Source organism: Taudactylus pleione, unplaced genomic scaffold (genome assembly GCF_031769625.1).
Source record: "Taudactylus pleione unplaced genomic scaffold, aTauple2 ptg000012l, whole genome shotgun sequence".
In the NCBI taxonomy this organism is placed as follows: domain Eukaryota; kingdom Metazoa; phylum Chordata; class Amphibia; order Anura; family Myobatrachidae; genus Taudactylus; species Taudactylus pleione.
In genome coordinates this window covers 12,747,562-12,771,774 of record NW_028284415.1, presented here as the reverse complement: position 1 = coordinate 12,771,774, position 24,213 = coordinate 12,747,562, and the positions used below count along the sequence as shown (strand labels likewise).

At 43.1% G+C, this 24,213-nt stretch overlaps 1 protein-coding gene across 2 annotated transcripts in view; it reads right to left on the bottom strand.

The window, feature by feature from the left end:
• The window catches only part of TBCD (tubulin folding cofactor D), a 376,677-nt gene that overhangs the window by 148,191 nt on the left and 204,273 nt on the right, over positions 1–24,213 (bottom strand). For both annotated transcript variants that reach the window (XM_088468636.1, XM_088468637.1), the window contains exons 16-19: positions 17,004–17,061; positions 12,017–12,046; positions 9,948–10,033; positions 7,188–7,268 (exon numbers count right to left, since the gene is read on the bottom strand). In XM_088468636.1, coding sequence (XP_088324762.1) covers positions 7,188–7,268; positions 9,948–10,033; positions 12,017–12,046; positions 17,004–17,061 — 255 coding nt within the window. The remainder of the gene's footprint in view (positions 1–7,187; positions 7,269–9,947; positions 10,034–12,016; positions 12,047–17,003; positions 17,062–24,213) is intronic.

The following is a 24,213-nucleotide window of genomic DNA, read 5'->3' as shown; positions in this document are numbered from 1 at the left end:
TTTGCATATGGGACAATCCACCTGTAACTTCAATCTGCCTCACAAAATGCTGTTGAATATGGTTTTGCAATATAAAGAATAATGTAACATAGATTCCTATGTATGGTTGTGTAACCTCGCCTGACCTGCAGGCTTGTTTAGTTTTTGTCTACAGATATTGTATATTTAAAAAGAATGTTGCTAGTGGCGCTGCTATTTTCACCTGAGATTTGCAGTAATTTCTGTTCCACCTGTTTGTCTGGTTTAAGACTTTGCACAGGTGACTGCCTGCAGTGTCCAGGACGTTGTACTGTAATCGGAGCTAGGCTGCGGGCACATTCACAGCACGACAATAGGCTCATGTTGCTGATTACAGAGTAGATCTCCAAACCCTTCAACATACGCCTGTTCCACCATCACAAATTAAATGTGGAACTGTGTAGTTATTGTCTGTACAAAAGGGGGCAGCAGCAGTATCTGTTATCAAGTGGCCATACAAGACATTGGGTCCCTGTGAACAAGGTACATTCTGGATACTGGACTAGAAGACTGACCTCGGGACACTAAAGGTGCGCACACACTACACGATATGGTCCCTGAGCGATATCGTGTAGTGTGTCCCTGGAAGGCTGTACTCAATGTCGTTCATGACATTGAGCACACCCGCTGAACGATATAATTAACGATATCGTTCAGCGCCGGGCTCTCTCCCCCATTCCCCAACATGCAGCAACCTGACGAGGTCGTCAGATTGTGCTGCATGTTCAGGCGATGGACAATGTCGGAAACGACCAGCTCAGTAATATCGCCTAGTGTGTACCCACCATAAGACTAATAAGCAATATCCAGCACAATGCAATGATACTGCAGACAGCCTCATAGCTCTGCACTGTATAGTGGAAGCATAGCTTTATGAAAATGGATAGGTTATAGTTAATGTTGAACTGCACGCTTTTACATTTCCATAACATCAGTTAAGCTGGGTACACACTAAACAATGTGTACCCACCGCAATGTCGCTAGCAGTGGGACCGGCAGGGATGCTGGCATCGGTACGTGCATACACACATGCCGACGCCAGCAGCGATGGAACGACATTGCCCGGAATGATGCAGGTCTGACGAACGGGAAAGCACATAGTCAGCACAGGTTCTCAAACTCGGTTCTCAGGACCCCAAACAGTGCATGTTTTCCGGTCTCCTCACAGAATCACAAGTGAAATAATCAGCTCCACCCGGGGATCTTTGAAAGTGTATCAGTGAGTAATGAATACACCTGTGCACCTGCTGGGTGACCTGGAAAACATGACATGTGTGGGATCCTGAGGACAGAGTTTGAGAACCACTGACACAGTGCATACAGACTGGACGATATAAACGATTTGTCGTTTTGATGCGTCAGAATCAGCCAAATCATTCATAAAATCGTCTAGTGTGTACCCAGCATTAGAATTTTATGTGCTCATTGGAAGCTGCTAAATCTCTGAGAAAGAAAAAATCATTCCAAGCAATGAGTTGGGCTGTGTTATTAAAATGTCCTGTCAGCAGCTCATAATGTGCCACAGCAGATTTAAACATAAGATATCAATTAACACTAAGCTGGGATACCTGGCATTGCCCGTGTCGAAGAATAGACTTTGAAGTACATCTGCAGCCTTCATTTTTTACAATGCCCTCGCCTATAGCCCTATTCCATTGATCCTGAAAAGGACGCCACTATTTGCGAACATGGTTTTAGCCCTGAAAAGGACCTATCTATCCATTTATAAGTGCTTGGAGGGGAAATTAGTATCTGTCAGTGCAGGTGCAGTGTGACAGCCTTCAGATCAGTGAAGTTTTGGAATTTCAAATAATGGGGCCTGATTCAGTAATGATCGCTATTGCGTACGGAGCTGCGAATTTGCACGGAACGCAGCTGTGAATGTATGCTAATGCCTGCCATAGCTCATCTGGCATAGAGACGCCCACTGCTGCTTTCTCACATACGTACTACCGCACGCTCCTTCGTATACATCAGTACCATCGATGCACATCAGTCCGTCACGCAACATTTACACCAGGTCTGACTAGCCGCAGAAACTGCAAGTCTCGTTGCATGCAGTAAGTACTCAAGCTCTGTATGCAATCACAGTGGCTAATTTATGCACGCCCAGAAAATTGCGTTCAAATGGACAGACACACCTATGTTTTTCCAGCCACTCCACCGTCACCACCCTCAAACGCTCACAGCCGGTAATCGCACTTTCGTAAGCTGCTGAAGCAGGCCCATAGACTCTACGGCTTACTTGGTGGGTAACATGTAAATCTTCATGGCCCTGCCCTGACTAACTTCAAACATAACCAAAAAGCTAATCCTGGTCAAACTACACCACCATGCAAATTTGGTGGAGCTAGGTACAAACTCTGGACAGACACACAGACACTTTCTCACTTATTATATAGACTTGTTATGAAACTACTGTTCTAGGTTATTAGTCATTACAATCCTCCTCACATCCCTATCACATTTTGCAATATGTCAAACAATATAGGATGATCTTGCGGTTATGATGCCATGCTGAACTACCAGATTGCAATGCTGTCAGTTACTCCTGCTCATAAGTTTTTTGATGACCCCACAAATGTTGTAATGGGGGTCATCATGCATCCAACTTCTTCCATACCCAATCAATCCTCGTCCATAATGTAATTCCGTATGATGAGCAACTAAGTGAAAATGATCAACAAAACTTGTATCAGAGAAGATCTCTATAGTGTCCCATTTGCAGCATTTTTTTTTGTAGCGCACTGAAGTACAGCTAAATCTTAACTATCAGTTGATATGTTCATATAAAACGGAGCTTGTAAGTATTTATATATATAAATACATACACATACATGAGGGGTGTGCAACAAGTTTCTGGATGTGCAGCGCACAGGTAGAGTAGACGTAATCTGACTGTCTGGTTGTGAACTGTAATCTCGGACTAAAGTTCTTGTGAAATTTCAAGGCACATAGCCGTATATAAGCAGCACTGCACATTGAAGAATTCAGCTTGTTCACTTTCTTCACAAATTCCTTATGGAGCTCAACAGAAGTCACTGGAGAGCCGTGGCGAGCCGTGATCATCTACGACAGCAGGAGAGGTTTGATCGACTGAGCTGCTTTTGGGGAGGAAGCACCGTCTCGAACCACTGTGTTTGAGTGGTCTGCAGAATTTTGGCACGGGAAATGATCTCTAGAAGACGAAGAGCGCTTTGGCCGACCTGTGTCTGCCATCACAGAGGACAACGTTGTTGTGGTGGATGTCAGGGCGACCGTGGCCCAGTTAGAGAAGCAGATAGGCATCTCATCAGGATTCTTCCACTTGACACTCTATGAAAAGCTTGGTCTGAGCAAGGTTTCTGTACGCCGGGTTCCCCATCAGCTGACTCGAGAGCAGGAGGCGGCTCGGGTGACTTGGAGTCGCAACATGCTGGCCGGGATTGATGGCGGTCACTCAAACACTGTCTGGGAGATCATTAGTAGCGATGAATCCCGGAACTACAGTTTCAAGACCAAAAAGTCAGCCCAGTGGACCCCAGTTAGAGGTGTGACTAGTCATGTAGCTACCATACCACTCGTGCAGCAGCAAACAGTCACTGGGGACGGATACGCCAACCAATGCCTGACACAAGTGCACAAAGCCATTTCCAGACGCCGTCCAAGAAATCACGTTTGTAGTGCCATTCTCCGTCACGAAAATGTATCTACCCACAAATGGTGGATTTTCTGGCCCATGAATGTATCCAGGAGCTTGAGTACAGTTCAGACCTGGGCCCCTGAGACATCTTTGTGTACCCACAAATCAAGCGCAAGATGCGTAGTATTCACTTTGAGTCACCAGAAGCTGCAGTGGAGACTTCATCCAGCATGTAGAAGGCATACCTGCTTCAGACTGGTCCAGCTGAAGTGGTTTGAGCACATACAACTTTGCACAGACTCCTCTGGTGAATACTTTAAAAAAAATTTAATTTTCGGAAAAGTATTGCACATCCGATACATAAAATATATATATATATATATATATATATATATATATACACACACACACGCACACTCACACACACAGCAAAAGTTTTAGGCAGGTGTGGAATAAATGCTGCAAAGTAAAAATGCTTGCAAAAATAGAAATGTTAATAGTTTATTTTTTATCAATTAACAAAATGCTGAAGTGAATAAACAGAAGAAAAATCAAAATCAAATCAATATTTGGTGTGACCACCCTTTGCCTTCAAAACAGCATGAATTCTTCTAGGTACACTTGCACACAGTTTTTGAAGGAACTTGGCAGGGAGACTGTTCCAAACATCTTGAAGAACTAACCACAGATCTTCTGTAGATGTAGGCTTGCTCAAATCCTTTATGTCTCTTCATGTAATCTCAGACTCGATGATGATGTATCAGTTGTAATCTGACATCTTGTTAGTCAGTTTAAACACCGGCTAGGCTGCTCATGGCAAGGCGACGTGAATTAACGGAGTTCGAACAGGGCATGATAGTGGGTACCCAACGGATTGGACATTCCATTTTCGAAGTTGTGCGGACATTCAACATTCCTCCATCTACGGTGTCACGTGTGTACCATAAATACCTCATGGAAGGCATTATCACCCACCGTGGACAGCGCAGTGGCCGACCGCGGGTGCTTGATGATCGTGGCCAGCAGCATCTGGCCAGAATTGTCCGTTGTAACAGACAAGTGACACTGGCTCAAATCACTTCCACATTCAATGCAGGAGGTACCAAACACATATCCAGCAGTTCAGTGCTGCTTTCTTTAGCTTCCATAGGAATAGGAGCAGAGTGGCCCTGTTAACACTACAACGCTGGACACAGTGCCTCACCTGGGCTTGTAACGTCACTAATTGGACCCTGGAGCACTGTCAACATGTGGCACGGTACGACGAGTCACAGTTCCAGTTAATGGCAGGGTTCGGGTGTGGCGTAGACAACATGGTGCCATGGACCCCAGTTGGCGTCAAGGCACCCTGCAGGCTAGTGGTGGTTCCATAACGGTGTGGAGTGTGTTCATGTGGCATGGATTGGGTCCGCTGGTCCGTCTGAACACGTCATTGACCGGTAACTACTAGGTTGCATTGCTTGGCCATTTGCAGCCCTTCATGGACTTCATGTACCCCCCACAACAATGGAATATTCCAGCAGAATAATGCACCATGTCATCGGTCCCAAGTGGTCCCGAGGAGCATTTTGGAGAATTGTAATGAATAGTGTGGTCACCACGTTTGCCTGACATGAACCCAATTGAGAATTTATGGAGCGTGGTGTCCATTCGCACCCAAGATCCTTCGCCTACAAATATCATGGAGCTGTGGGAAGCTATCCAGATGACATGGGCCTTCTTCTGTCCACTTGTGGAGTTAATGCCACATCAAGTTGCTGCACTTCGCCAGGCTATAGGGGGTCCTACACAATACTAGGCAACTAGGTGAAAAATATACTCGGCACAAGCCGATACGGGACCCTGCATGCCAAGAAGGGCTGTTTGGCATGACTGCAGCAATAGTATATGTGTACATATCTGTAAACAGGTATGCAATTCTTAACTCAAAATTCATTATCCCAGAAACCTGGAATACCAGAATTTTTTTTTTTTTTTTTTTTTTTTATAAATAAAGAATAATAATAAGTGCTATTTGTCAGTAATAATGTATTACACACTGATATGGTCTGTCAGAGTGTCAGATCAGTCACTGTAACTGCCAAAGAGCATGGCGGAAAAAGTTTAGATTTAAGCATGAAGCTGCATATTATGGAAAGCTCTACACCCAGAAAAGATCCAAACTTCAAGCATCAGGTATAATAGTAATTTTAACACTAGTGTCTTCTGCCTCCTCAGTAAGTGATAAGATAATTTAGGAGGCAATGTTGACCCATGTTATAACACAGGGATATTTTGGTACTGGCCTGAGCTTTGAAGCTAACCAGCAGACTGTTGACACAAACACTGAACCTTCCAGGTGTAGCCTGTGTGTATCTAATAGACTATCTCCAAAAAAACAACACAAGTTACTGTAAACAGCACATGTGTGCAAACACAACACTCAACTGCATTTAGGCTACAGTGAACTGATCTTGCTGCTGCAGGTTTACACTAAAACTCATTGGACAGTAACTGCTTCTTTATATTGTGTATTTGTCAGCACAATACTGTGTGCTTGTAATAAATGGAAAATATATGCTTATCAGAGAAGGGTTATCCATGTACTATACTGTTGCTACTGGTTTTGACCAGAAACATTATAAGTGATAATTGCAAGTTCATAATGTTTATACTGTGACAGAGGAGAGTATATTACATGGTTAGAATACACTTATAAAATACTGATATATAGATAATTACATAGGGCAATGAAGATATAAATATTACAGATATATTTCAAATGGGATGTAGTCAGCATCACGGCGTGCGGGATGCCGACGGTCTAAATACTGGCGCCGGTATCCCGACGCCTGGCTGCAGAATACACACCGCCGGCATAAGGTAAGTATCGGGGGTTAGGGGAGGGAGAGGGTTAGGTTTAAGGTGCAAGGAGGAGGTTGATAGGTTTAGGCACTAGGGGGGAGGTTAGATTCAGGCACCGAGGCGGGAGGGTTAGGGTATGGGTACAGGTTAGCGTTAGGAGTACTTACCCACAAGTGTCAAAATTCTGACTGTTGGAATGCCCTGTCGGTATTCTGACCAGCGGCATCCCGACCACCGGGAACCCATACCCAACCCTTGCAAACAGATATTATGTCACACAGGTGTTCCAAAAGCACTATGTAGCCTGGCACTCATCGAATTAACCAAAAACATCAGAAAATAACAAAAATAAGTAGAATAAAAATAACTGGAAAAAGAAGTAAACATATGTACAATGTCCAATACTTTACATAAAATTAAGTGCAATACTATGGGCGGCTGCTTACGAAGTAAGAAGTTGTATCAACTAATGAAAAAACACTACAATATACAGTGTTTTATGAAATGTTCTTCATTTAACAAGCAACAGAATGTAAGACAACACTGAAGTATATGATATTCACTTTATCTTTCTTGATATCACATTTAAAAGAACATACTCCGTGCCAAGGCACACATTACATATTAATAGTTAATCACGTCAGTATTTATCAAAAACACAAAAAAAACCACTATATATAGATAGATGGAATTTGTAACTCACTTGTCCCAATGGTTAATCTTCATCTCCACCAGGTGATCTATCATAGATGTAGTATATTCTGGGAAGCTGGCTACAAATACACTGATAGAAGACAAGGACAGAAAGATGCTTATATGATGTGGTTACTGTTGTTCTTCAATGGGCAGTATTTCCTATAACAATGTATAATTATAAACTGGTTAAGGCTAAAACGTTTTATTTTACTTTTTTAAAGTGTATCAGCTTCCTACAACACAATGCAGGCAGCTATGTGTAGGCTAAACCGATGTTACGCTTATCATTCACTGGGAGCTAATGAGAGCAGAGAAATATGAGGCACAACGTGCTCCATGCCCAGGGGCGGATTGGCCGTTTAATTCATCGGGAAAATTCCTGTTGGGCCGAGGGGACTGTGGGCCGTCTGTCATATAGTGCATCACCCTTGTATGACAGGCAGGCCGCTGTCGACCCGCCCGTGAAGGAACTCCATGGTTTTGAAATCGCGAGAGAGGCTTCCACTGACAGAGGCACAGGGCACGTAGGTAACTTTCTGGTCGGGACCAGCACTGCTGCTACTGTGTGCTGAACAGTACTCTATGCAGTGCACAGTGGTGAGCAACTTGAGGAAGGCACTAGGAAGCCTCTTTCTTTCTCCCCTGGGCCTTCCCGGCCGAGATTCCTCCCCTTCGCCTCTGTGAAGCCCGCCCCCATTCCCCCCTACCCTGTGTTTAGACTTCTTCTTTCCTAGTCTCCACCCACCATCCAGTCCTTTCTCTCCCCGAGCCGCCTGTCTGTGTAGGGGCAGCCAGTCTCTCCCCTCCTGCGGAGCTCTGCAGTGACTCTGCTGAGACCAGGAAACTAAGTTCCTGCTGAGGTAAGTACAGTGTATGAGAAAGTATAGGGGGCATATTAATGCAGTCTGAGGGTGGGGTGGATTAATGTTACCTGTGGGAGTAATGTTAATGGGATGGGGGTGTATTAATATTATGGGGGTATATTACTGCTATCTGGGTGGTGGGGTGGGGTGGGGTTGTAGCAATACTAAGCCTGATTAAGGTGGATGGATCTGCAGTAGCAGCTGCGGCAAAGTCGCAGCCACTATTGCGACTTTATGCTAATGCCATGGTTGGTAGGCATCCTATTGAGACACACACTGGCTGTGACGCGAATCCGCCGATATGCACATGAAGACGCACCATCGTTGAAACATCAACTGCACCATCATACAATAGAGCAACCCTGTGGTTGCTCAGAATGTCTGTCGCATCATGGCTGCCAGTGAAACTGCAAATTTCGACGCAGCCCTGACAAAATACACGCTCATCCCCATTAAAGTCACCACCCAGGAACACCTATCGAAATTTAATAGATGCAATTCCATATTTGTCCCCCGGCGGTAACCATAGCTGCATCCACCACTGAATCAAGCTCACTATATGGGGTGAGAGGTATAGTAATACCATCTGGGAGCAGATAATGCAGAACATTAATGTGCTTATAAATTATATTTATCTATATCTATACACACACAATCTTACACGTTATGTTGCTTGTAAATCACTTGACATGATGCTAGGATTCACACCTCTACATCTTTGCAGATCTGGAGGATTGGAAAACCAACTGTCCAGAAGAGGGGATCGGTGGATTGGAGCACATACACTCAGTGGTAAATAGCTGTAACATGCACCCACATACACATTGTAAAATATATATATGGATGGTTCTCACTGCTACATCCATGCAACTGTGTCTTATTGATTTGATTTTCTCAGGTGCATTCCCAGCACCAGTGAGTACCTCTGTCGCCCGCTGATGTTCTTATGCACGGCCCCATTGCTTCCACTGCTCCACACCCCTGCTGCTGCCACTGCCCCACACACCTGCAGCCCACCCATGCAGCCGTCTCTCCCTCAGCACCCCCAAAACACCTCCTGTGTGCTGTCCACTCCTCCACCCGTGCTAGTGTACCTATTTGTTGTCCTTCTGCCCTGCAGGTGGCCCAGTTTGCTCCTCAAAACCCTGATATTAATAAATTATAAAAAAGCAATGTGGTGCAAATAGTATACATGTATAGACACAGTATGATAGTTTTAGAAATTAGGGCGCTGAATGGGACATGTGAAACCGTAAGGTTTTTTGTCTATGGTATATATATATTTAATCTGCCTACCTCTTTAATACGGGCCCCCTTGTGAGAAGTGCCCCGGGCCCCCCATAACCTGTCCAGGGAGGATCAATTTCTTCAGAGGTTCCTTGTTGCTGGGAAATCATATAGGTAAAAAAATACTTATTGACATGCTGTGTTTATTCACTGGAGAGAGGGACGGGGGCATATCCATCAGCTCCTGAAGCAGTGGCCATGCCTCCAGCATGATGAAAACAAGAGTAGTAGCTTGTGGATATACCATTTCACACACGGCCACACCCAGTTTTTCAGGCACGTGCCTTCGATGCGTGCACATAGGGCCACTTTCAGGATTTTTTCCAGGGCCACTTTAAATTCCCAATCCGCCCCTGTCCATGCCTCATTAATGCCCCTGGTTCCTGATAAACTGACAGGCTGCAAAATGGTTAGAACAATAAGATGGCTTCCTCTACTATGAGTAGGAAATCGCTACACTTAAAAATTAATAGAGTTTATTTACACCTTATATGCTAAGAGGAGATAACATCTTTAATAGACATCATTAAAAATGTAATACATGTATTATATAACATAGGTTTTAGCAGGATACAGAGTAATTAAATATGTATCAAATATAAAAATATCTAAATTACCTAATATTTAGGAAACAATTGGCCCGATTCCCAACTGCAAAATAGTCCGCTGCAGTCAATATGTCAATACCATGTGGAAATGTACCCTGTCACAACAAAAATGGGAATAGGTTATATGACTTCCTGGTACTTTCCATAATGAGAGATCAGGAACTAGCAGTAAAAATACAGATTCACTATGGTTCAGATCTAATGGTATTTAGTTGTCGAGTACGAATATGTACAGAGGGCCTGATTCAGAGCCGGACGCAAGTGGCTGCTCGTTCGCTCCGAGCGATGTTTGCCCAACTGCGCATGCGTACGGATCGTTATACGCATGCGCGAACCACTCAGTGCGGCCGAAATTCATGTGCTTGCAAAATAGCGAATGCCTGATAATTTGAGTGACAGAAAGAGGCGTATGTGGGTGGTAACAGGGGAAGGTGCTTGAAAACGGGGAGTGGAGATCCGATCGCAGGCGTGCTTAAAGGTCAAAACGGGCGTTTTATGGGTGTGCATAATTAAAACAGCAGCGTCATTGACCACGTCACTGGGTTATTTTATAGCCAGAACTGCTCGCAAAATTGTGGTAGCAAAAACCAACCACAAGAATAGCGAGCAGCTCATACCCTGTTCGATGTACTCGATTAATCTAATAAATAGCGGACATGACGTAGGATGCGAGCGGCAGGGGGCGTAGTTTCCCAAAAAACGACCGCAAGTTTTGTTCGCTCGTTCAGACATAGAGGCGTGAACAGACCGCAAACAGCGAACGGTTCATTTGACTAGCCACCCCTATTTTCAGGACAAGCGAGCGCAAATAGCGACCGGCTCTGAATCAGGCCAAGAATCTCCATTTCAAAGACCACTAGTCAGCTGTACACACATCTGGTCCATAACCTTATTGTTAGAAGAATGTGTGATGTTAATATACAGAAGTAGGTATAGAAGTCTATAAATGTATTTATAATAAATGGCTGGGCTGCTGTAATGAAACGCTTTGCTATGAGATAAAACCCTAGTTCATTCAGTAATTTGTACTCATTTTTATTCAGGTAAAATAATTATTTGCTAAAACCTGTGATTGCAGAGTTATGAGGTAAGACATTTCTTAATCCAGTATTCCAAGTTGTAATGTTGGTGCTGTACACAGCCACACTGTTGTTTTCAGGTGAAATGCTTTTATCCAAAATTTCTGGTGGCATTATTAGTACTGAGGTAATATAGTAGTTACACTTCACTCTGGACTGATGTTCTGATGACTGTTATTACACAACAACAAACACAGATGAATGAGCCATTTATACAATGAGACAGAATGGAGAAATATGGGCGCATCAGGCCATAGGTCAGGGGTTACATTTCTTAGCAATTTGAAACATGAAAAGTACAAGTGCAAAGAATTACTGTTACATTTCAATATCATGTTCAGCTAATTACTTGACCCTTGGATGCACTCTCAATAAAACATCCACCACAGATACTGGTTTCTTGTACTCTGAGGTGAAGGGAAGCATGAAACAAAATGCTGCACATAATGTTTCACTCAGTTACATTCCAACATTTCCAAACTGAGGTTTACCTGCATTCCTACTTTGTGTTTAATATATAGCCTCTAGTTTCTGTTTTATTTTTCATTGCTCTGCTTTTTTCTAAGCACGACAAGGATTACAGATGAAACTGACCATAACTAAAATGCCATCTTTTTATTAGGATAATAAACTTACTAATATAGTTGCATTAACATATTGCGATCATTTCCATTAGATTGCACCTATCACCTCAGAGTGGGCGCAGTTATTTTTGTTAGATGAACATAAGAATGCAGCCTATGTATAATAAGCCAGTTGCTCAGTCTTGTCGCTGGTTCAATAAATAAAAGTTAGCAAACAGAATAAGAGGAAAATAAGCACTTAAAGCTAAAGATTTCACTGGCAAAAAAAATGACTGTTGGTAAAACTGGGTCACGATGGAGTCTTAGCTTAAGGGTAATGAATTTGTAAATTGAAGCAGTGTGCTTGGGAAGTTTAAAGTAGTGTGCCTACCCGCACACCAGGGGTTAAGACAACTCGCTGTGTAAGTTACTGTACCTGTCTCCCCACATTCTCCTGGAAGGCTGCCTGAGGAACACAGAACAAACAAGGCAAAATGAGACACCTTTGCTTATAGCCAAATACCATCAGATGAATTCACTACAAGCAGGCTGCTATATAAATGACCCATGGCTCACATCATGAAATACACATTGTTTTTGAAAGCAGCACTGCAAGGGATGCAGTTACGGTAACATAAAATGGCGGAGTGCTTGACACTCTCCTCTATGCTGACCGTGAATCGCGTTTCTGCTTGTAAATCAATTCCATTGTTTATATTTACGAAGCAAAGCCACGGCAAGTTGGAGCTGAAAATTTAAAGCGGCACTGACATTCAGTGTAAAGTGTTGCTTTAAATTTGTCAGCTCCAACCGGCCGAGAAGCAGAGGCTTGCAATAGCCACCGCTTCTTAAATATAGTCCCATAATATGTCCACTTTACTGGCTGCACAATGGAGTTGTGTGCTCTTTCAAAGACAAACTGTAAATTGTGATTTCAAGAATCAGCTGAGCAAGTAACAAAGACATATTAAACTTGTCAGACTTCTGCATGAACAAAATTGGCATTTAAAATAAATAATTTTGCTGCTCCCCAAAATATAAGTACATCTTACTTTATAGCTAATTGTAAAATACAGTAAGGCCCCCATACACATACGGACGGATTGCGCGATCCTGATATCGGAATCACAGATCCGCTAGACGGAAATGCCGACCGGCAGCTATAGATGTTCTGCGATATGTCGGAGGATCGGTGAAATTATACATGTCAAATTTCACAGATTTGCAAATCAGGATCATATTTTCATCGTGATCGGCAAATCTGTGAACATATTGGATTTCACCGATCCTGAGATGCCAGGTTGCATATCGCAGGAACTTGGCAGATGCATGGGCCTATAGTCAGCCTGTGGCAGTCAAACTACTGTATACTGTTGAGGTTCATGTAAATGTGATTGTGGCACCTACAGAAGTGTGCAGTGAAAAAGTGTGCAGTCTGGGGATAAGATTTCCAGACCTAATCAGCATTTTTGCATACTTACAGAAACCCAGTCTACCAGGCATAAGTATACTCCACATGGCTATAAGTGCACTTGAGTATATTAGAAGACTAACCAGCAGAATATATTTAGATTGTTTAGAACTGACATTGGGCCTGATACAGCACGAATTGCAATTGCAAACGTGTACGCAGATCGGCGGATTGTTGCGTACTGCGCACGCGTATGCACCGCATTGCACGTGCTGCGATCGCACTGCGATTATGCTTGCAGACAGAGATCCATCGCTGAGTGAGCGACAAGCCGTGAGCATTTGGGGGTGGTGACGGGGGAGTGGTTGCAGAAACGCAGGCATGCCTGTACGTCTTAACACTATTGCATGGGTGTGCATAAATTAGCCACTGCGATTGCCTACGCAGCTTGTGTATTCACAGCGTGCAACAGGACTTGCAATTTCTGTGACGGGTCAGACCTGCTGTAATGGTGTGTGACGAGCCGATGTGCTTCGATGTTACCGATGTATACTCAGGACGGCAAGGTATTACGAATGTGAGAAAGCAGTAGTGGGCATCTCTATGCTGGCCCAGCGGTGGCAGGCATTAGCATATTTTCGCAGCTGCACTGTGTGCAATTATGCAGCTGCGATCGCAATTACGATCCGTGCTAAATTAGGCCCATTGTTCCTTCCAACTAGCACTGGTTGGGAGGGTCAAGATACCCACTGCTCTAGAGATTAATATTAATGACAATAGCTGAATACATTGGAGGGATTTAGTTGGCAAAAGACCAGATTCTGCATCACACCCAATCATTATGTTATCAATCCCACCAGGAGTTTTATATGGAATGGCAGCCTTTTGTAAACCTTAATCACAAATGTTTACTGACATTTCTGAAAGCACAACGGAATATGCTGCACTTTATAAGGTTTTTATGGTCTGCTGCTGTTTTGGGAAGGGAGGAGGAGCCCGTCACCACCCCCTCCCTGCCCGAAATAGCAGCAGACTGTCAACCACTGACAGTCTGCTGCTGTACTGTGAGCACCATCATGCAGCACGGGTCCAGCCAATGTGCAGACTCCCGAACATCGGAGGTGTGGAGCAGCTGTTGGGGGGACGGGGGGAGTGACAAGGCCAGGATCTCCTTTGGCAGACGGAGATTTCCTGGCCTCTTTTCAGCATCTGCAGCGGCTGACTTGCGTGATTTAGCAAGCCGATGGTCATGCAGAACGTTCTAGAATGCAACTCAGATCATTAATGCATTCAGGAGGCATGACACCTCCTGCTGCATTACCATATTACAGTTACTGCAGCTACTACCATGTAAGTAGCAGAGAGAGCAACTCCGTCTGCTGCTGACTCAGGCCCTCAGAGGCCTAAATCGTTTGCATTGGAAGGGCTTATACTATTTTATACTATACTATATTTAGCAGATTGCAGCAAGATGCAAACATAGATGCTGCTGCGTACGACTCAGAACTAGCTCCTATGTGGCAATTCATTGCTAACACAGTGCCTGATTCATTAAGGATCGATATTGCTAAAGCGTACGCAGGCGGCCGATTGTTGCGTACTGCGCATGCATTGTAGTGTGCGAAGGCACCACTGCGATCATATTGCATTCAAACAGACCACAGAGAGCCATCGCAGAGTGATTGACAGGCAGTGTGAGTTTGGGGATCGTGAGGGGGGGAGCGGTTGGAGAAACGCAGGCGTGTCTGTCTGTTTGAACGCTGTTGCATAGGAGTGCATAAATTAGCCACTGCGACTGCATACGCAGCTTGAGTACTTACTGCGTGAAACGAGGTTAGCAATTTCTAAGTAAGGTCAGGGCTGCAGCAATTCAACGTGAAGGGTCTATGGTACTCGATGTTACCGATGTTTATGGAGGTTTGCAATGTGTTACAGATGTGAGATAGCGGTAGTGGGAGGCAGTGGGCGTCTCTATGCTGGCAGTGCGACGGCATTGCGATAGCATTCATTAGCATATTTTCGCAGCAGACCTGCGTGCCATTACGGAGCTGTGATCACAATAGTGACCCTTAATGAATCAGACCAACAGTGTTAACTGCCTGCAGCACACTAGTATTTCCCTGCACTGTCTTTTGTACATTATGGGAAATGCTGGGTATAAAGCAGCACAAAAATATAAGTACATTATTAATACAATAATACAAGAGATAAATTAAAATGAAGTACAAAAAAACCAATATTTAATCATGATCAATAACTATACAAATATGCAAACACACTGGCTTTGTAATAGAGTTTCCCAATATGATTGGATCACGATCTACAGTACAGATTAGGAAACCCAGGGACCATATGGGATTATGCATTACTAGTGAAGCTGAAGAGCTGGTTCCCCAATCACAGCTTTGTACAGGGCATTGCGGTACAGTTGCAGGAACAGCAGAACTTTGCAATGCTAGCCAGGAGCTACGGTTACAACAGTCTCTTTATGAGGAATAATAAACACAGCAATGCTGTCCAAGCAGACACTAGACACAGGGAGTGACGCCTGCTTGCTGCACGGCCATCACAGGGAGTGGACATTCTGAACTACTTTTTGTCAATCGCTGACATTTTGCTAAAACACATTAACTTATTTACCACAAATTCATCGTAGATTAATCGAAAACTGAAGTACACCAATAGATAACAAAAAAATATTTGTTCATAAGTAATTATATGATACGGCTTCTTTTTTTTTTTTAAGGTTTTATGATACTTTTGCCACATGGAGCAATGTACTGTTGTAATCTATGGGTGTTATCACAAGTGTAAGTAATTCCACCACCTAATTACAGCAGAGGCAAGTACACTAATAGCTATAGCCAATAACTGCGTTATAAAAGCAAATTCCACTTTTGATATTTGATGTTATGCTCTGCAACTTTTAAGGGTAATCTGCCCTGACAGTTTAAGACCCAGCACAATAACTACAGTAGATATACAGTATTGGTGCTAGGATCATGACTACTGATAATCAGAAGACAGAAAGAGGTGGAGCCAAGAAAGCTTCTACTGAGACCTATCTAGTAATCAAACTCTACTTTCAATGTCATCGACACCACTGGCACAGAGGAAGTGGGACCCAGGGGTGGGAAACCAACAGCTCTCACCAACTATTGGGGTGGAGGATCATATTTAGAGTTTAAAAAGTGTTATTTGTGTTACTGTATACATATATAATAGTGTAATACTGTTAAATAATTTGTAGTGTTTATGGTTTATATGCATATAATTGTGGTTTTAATACGGTCAATAAACATACTAGACTATTAGGCGTGATCTTTCACTTATATAGATAGATATCAATTATTTATATAGCGTGCGCACGTGTACCTACACACACTGATCAATGGCCACTAAACATTTTACATTTTAGCCTCAGGGTTCCACTATGCAACACTTTTATTTACTCAAAAATTGGCTTACATGACTAACATATAAGAACATGAATCTTTCTGAACGTTAAACATGCTGGGAAATGGTACAGGTTGAGTCTCCCATATCCAAAATGCTTGGGACCAGGGGTATTTTGGATAACGGAATATTCCATATTTTGGAATATTTGCAAATCATAATGAAATATCTTGGGAATCGGACCCCAACATACACAGAATGCATTTATGTGTTATATACACCTTATACACACAGCCTGCAGGTCATTTTATACAATATTTTCAATAATTTTGTGGCTCAAGCAAAGTTTGTGTACAGAAATGAAATTCATTTATGATTCATATACACCTTATACACACAGCCTGAAGGTAACTGTATACAATATTTTTAATAATTTGTGCCTTAGACAAAATCTGTGTACATTGAACCATCAAAAAATCAAAGGTTTCATTATCTCAGTCATGCCAAAATTATTCCGTATTTTGGAATATTCCGTATTTCGGAATATTTGGATATGGGAGACTCAACCTGTACAGTAGTGAGCTAATACTGGTAATAAAAACAGCATAAATCTTACCGAAGCCGCTCGCCTGCAGTTTACATCTCGGTCAAAGATAGCAGCGATTATCAGAGCACTGCAAGAGATTGGAAAGAGAGTAATCAATGTCCGCTCTCAGTATCTCATAGATTAAATACAAAATGAAGCATAGACAGTTTAAGATTAAAAAGTCCAGTAACACACATATACTGTAATTAGAAGTTATTTGGTTACATTTTTTTTTTTTGCAACAATGTATTTATTAACCTGTTAGACCAATTAACAGTTTATATCTATTTTTGGAAGCAACCTAAAAGAAATGTTCTTTAGTTAGTAGTGGGCTGTGATGACTATTTATATTGGGACTGTATGTTTCAAATCACTTTATGCACTTTACCCACTGGTATGAAAAACCATGCTTTTATGAAAATATTTTTTAACAAGGATAAGAGCATTTACATGTGTATGGGAATAAAGTTCATTGGTAAGAATGACCTTATACCCATATATTGCCCTGCGGTCATGTCTGACATGCAATGCCAATGGTATGTGCCTAACACCAGTGGCTAATCAGCATTATAGATACCAAATAGCTTATTTCAGTCTAATAAACAGAGGCACACATTTCAGCTTTCAAAATGTATGAGGGTGGTTCAATAAGAAAGGTAACAAGACCTATTACTTGTGTAATGTTCTCTATTTTATTCTAATTTCCTACCAGGCCAGCTGAGGTAGACCATTGCTTCTCCTCACGGCCATTAGGCTGCACCTCATATCAGTCATACTGTCAGAACATCAGTTGTAAAATGGCGGGCTGGCAGAAACATGGTTAAACATTAAGGCGCATAGTGAGATCAGATTTCTGCATCCACAGTAGCTAAAATTCATCTGCCAACTTGTTGACGGTGTCACGGAAACAGGTTTGGTGCACTGCCTTTGATAATGCAAGTTGTTACGGCGCTACCATTGGCAGGTACTGGACAATCCTCCCTACATCCCTGACCTGGCACAGAGTGATTTCCACCTCTTTGAACCATTGAAGGCAAGTTGTAACAGACAATGAAGTTCAGGAAGCCCTCATATCCTGGCTTCAGGCACTTGACACTGCTTTCTTCTATGCTGGGATAGATGCCTTGGTGTACCGTTGGAACAAATGCTTAGACAAGTATGTGGACTATGTGGAAAAATAATCTGTACCAAGGCCATACTATTTACACAATGAGAGGTCCTGTTACCTTATTTCTTGAACCACCCTTGTATATATTTGCAACATATATTGTTTAGGTCCAATCTGGCTTCATTCGCTTAGAATAACTCCAGCAGATTTTAATTGGAAAACAGTAATTCTCACTTTTTTAAACATTACATTTTTATGGTTTCAAAATTATATAGAAAAGAGCTGGGGTACAGAAATAAAAAAAAGGGTACAGGAAAAAAGAAAATAGGGGACAAGAATCAAAGGTACATTATTTGCATATAACTATACAAATATAACATAGAAATATTCTGACAGTCCAGAAATTACATCCGTTCTTAGTAATTCTCACTTTTGATCACACAGTTCATTAAATTTTCAACAGAGACACAATTTCTCTGTTGTTCACAGACAGTGAAGGAAGTCATGTGGTAGACAGAACCAATATTCATAAGAATGCATTGCCTCATTCATTTCACCGATTCCTCTCTTACGGGTAGGCTGTTTTACCATAAATGGCTGACTTCACATCTAAGTAACAGGTGATGTTTAAAACAAACTTCCAGAGAAACAAAATCCAACAATATCTTGTTTTTTTTATGCCATAATGCCCAGCCAGCAGGCTGTTTCTATGTAGTGGGTGGTCAGAGTGTAAAAAGTGTACATAGGAACCATTGTAACCAGATCCTAGACCTAGTAATACAATTTATTTTAATGAACTAAACATGAAAAATAAAAAAAAAACAGTGTCAATCAACCGTTCATGGTCCCAGAAAAGCCACAGCAGCACTGCTGTAAAGTACAATATAACATCCCCAGGTACATTACAGAGAGCGAGAGCTCCTTCCCCATTCTGCATACTATTTGTTCATATTGCGGCAGAATACTCTGCAGCGCCTTACAAGTATAAAGTCACAGAAAGGGAATGATGGTCTTATAAGGTGTGTATAGACAATACACTATATGAATATTATGCAGTTCACAGTGACTTTGATATACATTCATTTTAAATTGTGACACACACTTTAGGTACATAGGTTGTCTTTAAGTAACCTTAAGTAGCAACTATCCCTATACATTATATATATATATATATATATATACACACACACATACAGACAGACACACAGTATATATATATGCACACAGATACAAATATATATTTCTAAAGTTGCGTAAAATAAAACATGATGTGAGTGGACAGCAACACCACCATATCTAGGTAGCAAGCCAAGCACATAGTGTTCCTCTTTCCTTTGCAAAACAAGTTTTTCACATGGAGATATACATCTTTACCCAGTGTTGCACATTCTAGTAGGGAACATATACAACATTAGGGATGGGGCGAGTGGGAAGAGCTTGCTTATTGATTCAAGATATTTGAGAACAAAGACAAAATCAACAAGGATGATTTACTTGTAGTTCAACATTTGTGGAGGTGTTTGCACATATCTAAAATCACAAGTAACTGCCCATACAAGTGGTCATCTTCAACCATCAAACCAGACAAAGAATAACAAGGGCACGTTATGTCAGGCACCTATGTATTGCCATAAATTACATGGTTTGTAACTGGTTTTAGCAATAAACATTTTTATTTTCTTATTATAGGTTAAAAATAGTAAATCTTTTAATGGTGGTACTGTGCCGTTTTTAAGGTATTTATTTTAATGATATTGTATTTATTTTAATTGTTCTGTAATTCAAAGTTTAAAAACAAATTGCTAAATCACGTGTTATTTAACCATTTAATCGTCTACGCAGAATAATCAGAGTTATGGTATAACATACTTTAGATAACTCTTTTTCTTCGAGGTCCATAGGGTCCACAGAATCTACCTTGGGGTATGTAGTGGAAACGATCCATTGCACTAATGAGCTTCTAGCTTTTCAGCTCCCAGCATGCAGCGGTCCTCCTCCCTATATACCCTTCCCCCAGTCACAGGCATTCAGTTTGTAAACAAGCCTAACGGCAAGAGACGGAAAGTGGAGAAGGAAGTACATTGCACACAAGAAACACTCAAAATACGAAGAGGGAATCCGTGATATAAATAAGCAAAATAACAGATCCCAACTGAGGCTAGGTGCGTCAGGGAGGGTGCTATGTGACCCTACGGACCTCCAGGAAAAAGAGTTAACTAAGGTATGGTATGTTATACCATAACTCTGATTTTCTTCTTCAGGGTCCATAGGGTCCACTGAATCTACCTTGGGGACGTCCTAAAGCAGTTCCTTTAAGGGTGGGGATGCTCCTGTGCAGACAGGAAAATCCGCCACCCAAAGGAAGCATCCAGGGAGGCAAAAGTATCAAATGCATAGAATGTGAAAAAAGTATTGACAGAAGACCAAGTGGCTGCCTTTGCACAACTGTTCAGCCGAGGTGCCATGTCTAACCGCTCACGACGGTCCGACAGACCGTACTGTCACCTTGTCAGGAACAGGGATATCAGCCTGTGTATAGAACTGAGAAATAGTCGTACGCAGCCAGCGAGCCAAAGTCTGCTTGTTTGCTGGCCAGCCTCGTTTGTGAAACCCATATAACACTCAGAGCGAATCCGATTTTCTGATGGAGCTGGTATGATTCACGTAGATACGAAGGGCTCAAAACACATCCAGTGAAGCTTCACCTGTAGACAGGTCTGAAGACTAAAAGGCCGGAACTACAATCTCCTCATTTATATGGAAATGGGAAACCACCTTTGGAAGGTAACCCGCCTTAGTACGGTGGAAAGCTCTATTTTGATGGAAAATCAAATATGGAGAGCGACATGACAGAGCTGCCAAGTCAGAAACTCTACAAGCTGAGGTGATAGCAAGGAGGAAAAGTGTCTTCACTGTCAATCATCTTACGTCCACCGTACCCAAAAGGTTCAAAGGGAGTCATCTGCAATGCCCTGAGAACCAAAGTGAAATCCCACAGTGCCACCGGAGGGACAAATGGAGGTTTCAGCCGGAGAAACCCTTCCAAGAATGTTCTAACATCCGGCAGAGGGGCAATTCTGTACAAAACTGACAATGCAGAAGCCTGAACGCTCAAGGTAGCCAGGCGAAGATCTAAGTCTAATCCCGTCTGAAGAAAAGCAAGTAATCTTGCGACCTTGAAAATCTCCGGGACGTTTTCTGTGAGAACATCAAAGAAAAAATGAATACCAAATTCTGTGATAGATGCGGGCGGAAGCAGGCTTCCTTTCCCTCAGCATCGTCTGAATCACAGAGGCCGAAAAACCCTTGGCCTTGAGCTTAGCAGACTCAATAGCCATGCCTTCAAAGCCAGTGAAGGTAAATCCTGATATAGGCAGGGACCCTGCACTAGCAGATCCGGCCGTAGAGGCAGTGGAAATGGACTGTTTATTGACAGACATGTCAGGTCGGAAAACCAATGCCTCCTGGGCCAAGCAGGGGCTATTCGTATTATCCTGCCGCCTTCCTGCTTGAACTTTCTGACGACCCTTGGGAGGAGGGAGATTGGAGGAAACAGGTTTGCCAATCTAAAATCCCATCTCACCGCCAGAGCGTCCACGCAATCGGCTGAGGGGTCCCTTGTTCCTGGAGACTTTGTGATTGTGACGTGACGCTATGAGGTCTACGTGCAGTACTCCCCACTTGTCCACCAGGAGTTGAAAGACATCCGGATGAAGAGCCCATGCATGTCCTGGCGACTTAGGAAGTCCGCTTCCCAGTTGAGAACACCTGGGATGAATATTGCCGAGATAGCCGGAAGATGGCATTCAGCCCACAGCAGAATTTCCGCCACTTCCTTCATGGCTGCTAGACATTGTGTACCTCCTTGATGGTTGAGGTAGGCCACTGCTGTAGCGTTGTCGGACTGAACCTGGACTGGCCTGCCTTGTAGGAGGTCCTGCGCCAGTATGAGCGCTCTGTGCGCTGCCCGAAGCTAAAAAATATATATTGGCAGGAGACTATCCTGAACTGTCCACCTTCCATGAAAGGTGTGATGGCCTGTCACCACTCCCCATCCTCGCATGCTTGAATCTGTAATGAGGAGTACCCAATCCGGGACCCACAACGGACGACCCATATTTAAATGAGTCGTCTCCAGCCACCAAGCGAGGGAGAGCCAAACCTCTGGTGAGATGCGGATCATCTGAGACTTTATCTGATAATACTGACCATCCCAATGAGCCAGAATCCAATTCTGCAGGGACCTGGAGTGAAACTGGGCATACCATGGAGCCCAGCACCTGCATTGCCAATTGTACCGACACTCTTTGCTTGCAGAGAAGACTGTTCACATGAGACTGTAGTGCTACAATCTTGTCTTCTGGTAGAAGAATCCTCTGTCCCAGAGAACCCAGCAGTGCCCCCATATGCGGAGTTGGAGAAAGAGAGGACTTTTTCCAATTTATTATCCAGCCGTGCTCTTGTAGGCAGACAATGGTCATCTGAAGATAACATTGTAACGTCTCCTGAGATTGTGCCAATATCAGGAGGTCATCCAAGCATGGCAGTATCCTGACTCCTTGTCGCCTGAGAAGAGCTGTCATGACTGCCATTATCTTGGTAAATACCCGAGGAGCTGTGGCCAGCCCGAAGGGTAGAGCCTGAAATAGGTAATGTTGCTAATCTACCGCCAATCTCAAAAATCTTCGGTGGGATTGTGCAATCGGAACATGCAGAGAAGCATCCTGAATGTCCAGGGAGACCATGATATCCCCAAACTCAATCTTGGGCTGAAGTGTCTTGCGGACATGCCCTACTCTGTGGGCGAAAGGACCGAGCTGCCGACTGCCTAAATTTAGGGGTAGTCATAGATGGCAATTGAGCAGACTTCGGTGTTGCCAGAGAAGTCATTATGTCATCCAGCTCTGGTTCAAACAGTACCTTCCCCGCAAAAGGCAAAGATTCAAGAGCCTTCTTGGATCTTGTATCTGCCTTCCAGGTTTTTGGAAAAGGGATCTTCAGGCTGCATCTGAAGGAGCCGAGACCCTAGAAGCCAAAATACCTGCGCCAATGACCGCTTTCCCCATATACACAGCTGATTCTCGCATCTGATAGAGAAAAGACTGCTGTTTTCTGGTAGCCTCAGGCATAGTACTTTCCAGAGATGTCATCCATTCTTCCATAGCTTTCGCTACCCAGGCTACAGACATAGCTGGTCTGGTAATAGCTCCAGATAATGAAGAGATTGATTTCAAATGATTGTCAAGTTTTTTTTATCGGTAACTTCTTTTAAGGAGGATGTTGCAGGAATAAGTAAAGTAGCGCTCCTAATCAACCTTGTGACATGAGCGTCTATCATTGGTGGAACTTCCCATTTGTTACACTCACCAAGTGCAAATGGGTACAGAGAGGTTATATTCTTTGTAACATGGAAATGCTTCCCAGGAGTACTCCATGCCTCGGACATAAGATTTGTCAGTTGCTCAGACTGAGGAAAATAATCCTTAGCCACCTTCTGACGTCTAAAGTCCACCAATGCTGTCAGCGGGGCCTCCTCTTCCTCTATACTGAGGACAGATCTAACCGCTCTCACCAGAGAGGGGACATCCACAAGAGACTGATGGTCTTCTTCTACTGAGTAAGACCCAGAACTCTGAGTATCAGAGTCTGAAGAGTAGTCCGGGTTGTCATGAGGCAACTGATGGGAACCTCTCTTATGCCCCTTGCTTTGCCGCCACTTGTCTATCTGACTGCTGAGGAGCTATAGATGGCAGCAGACACTGACTGGAGTGAACAGTAGAATTAACCCAACAGGAATTCATGGGGGGCATAATATATATATATATATATATATATATAGATAGAAGGATGCAACTGCTGTGAATACCCCATAGCATGGGGAAATACCGTGGCCGGAGCCCACGCTTCTGCAACTTTGTTCACTAAATGCGACAAAACCTGATACCACCTGGGTGGTTCTAGCGCTGGAGCTCTAGATGTAATGGCTTGAATGGGTAGCTGTTTACAACAGAGGCTACACAATCCATCCAGGTTAACATCTTGCTCAGACAGGCCTGCCAAATAAAACACACATGATCTTAGTACTGGCATATCATTCTTCTCACCTACACCTTTAGACATGACAAATGTATA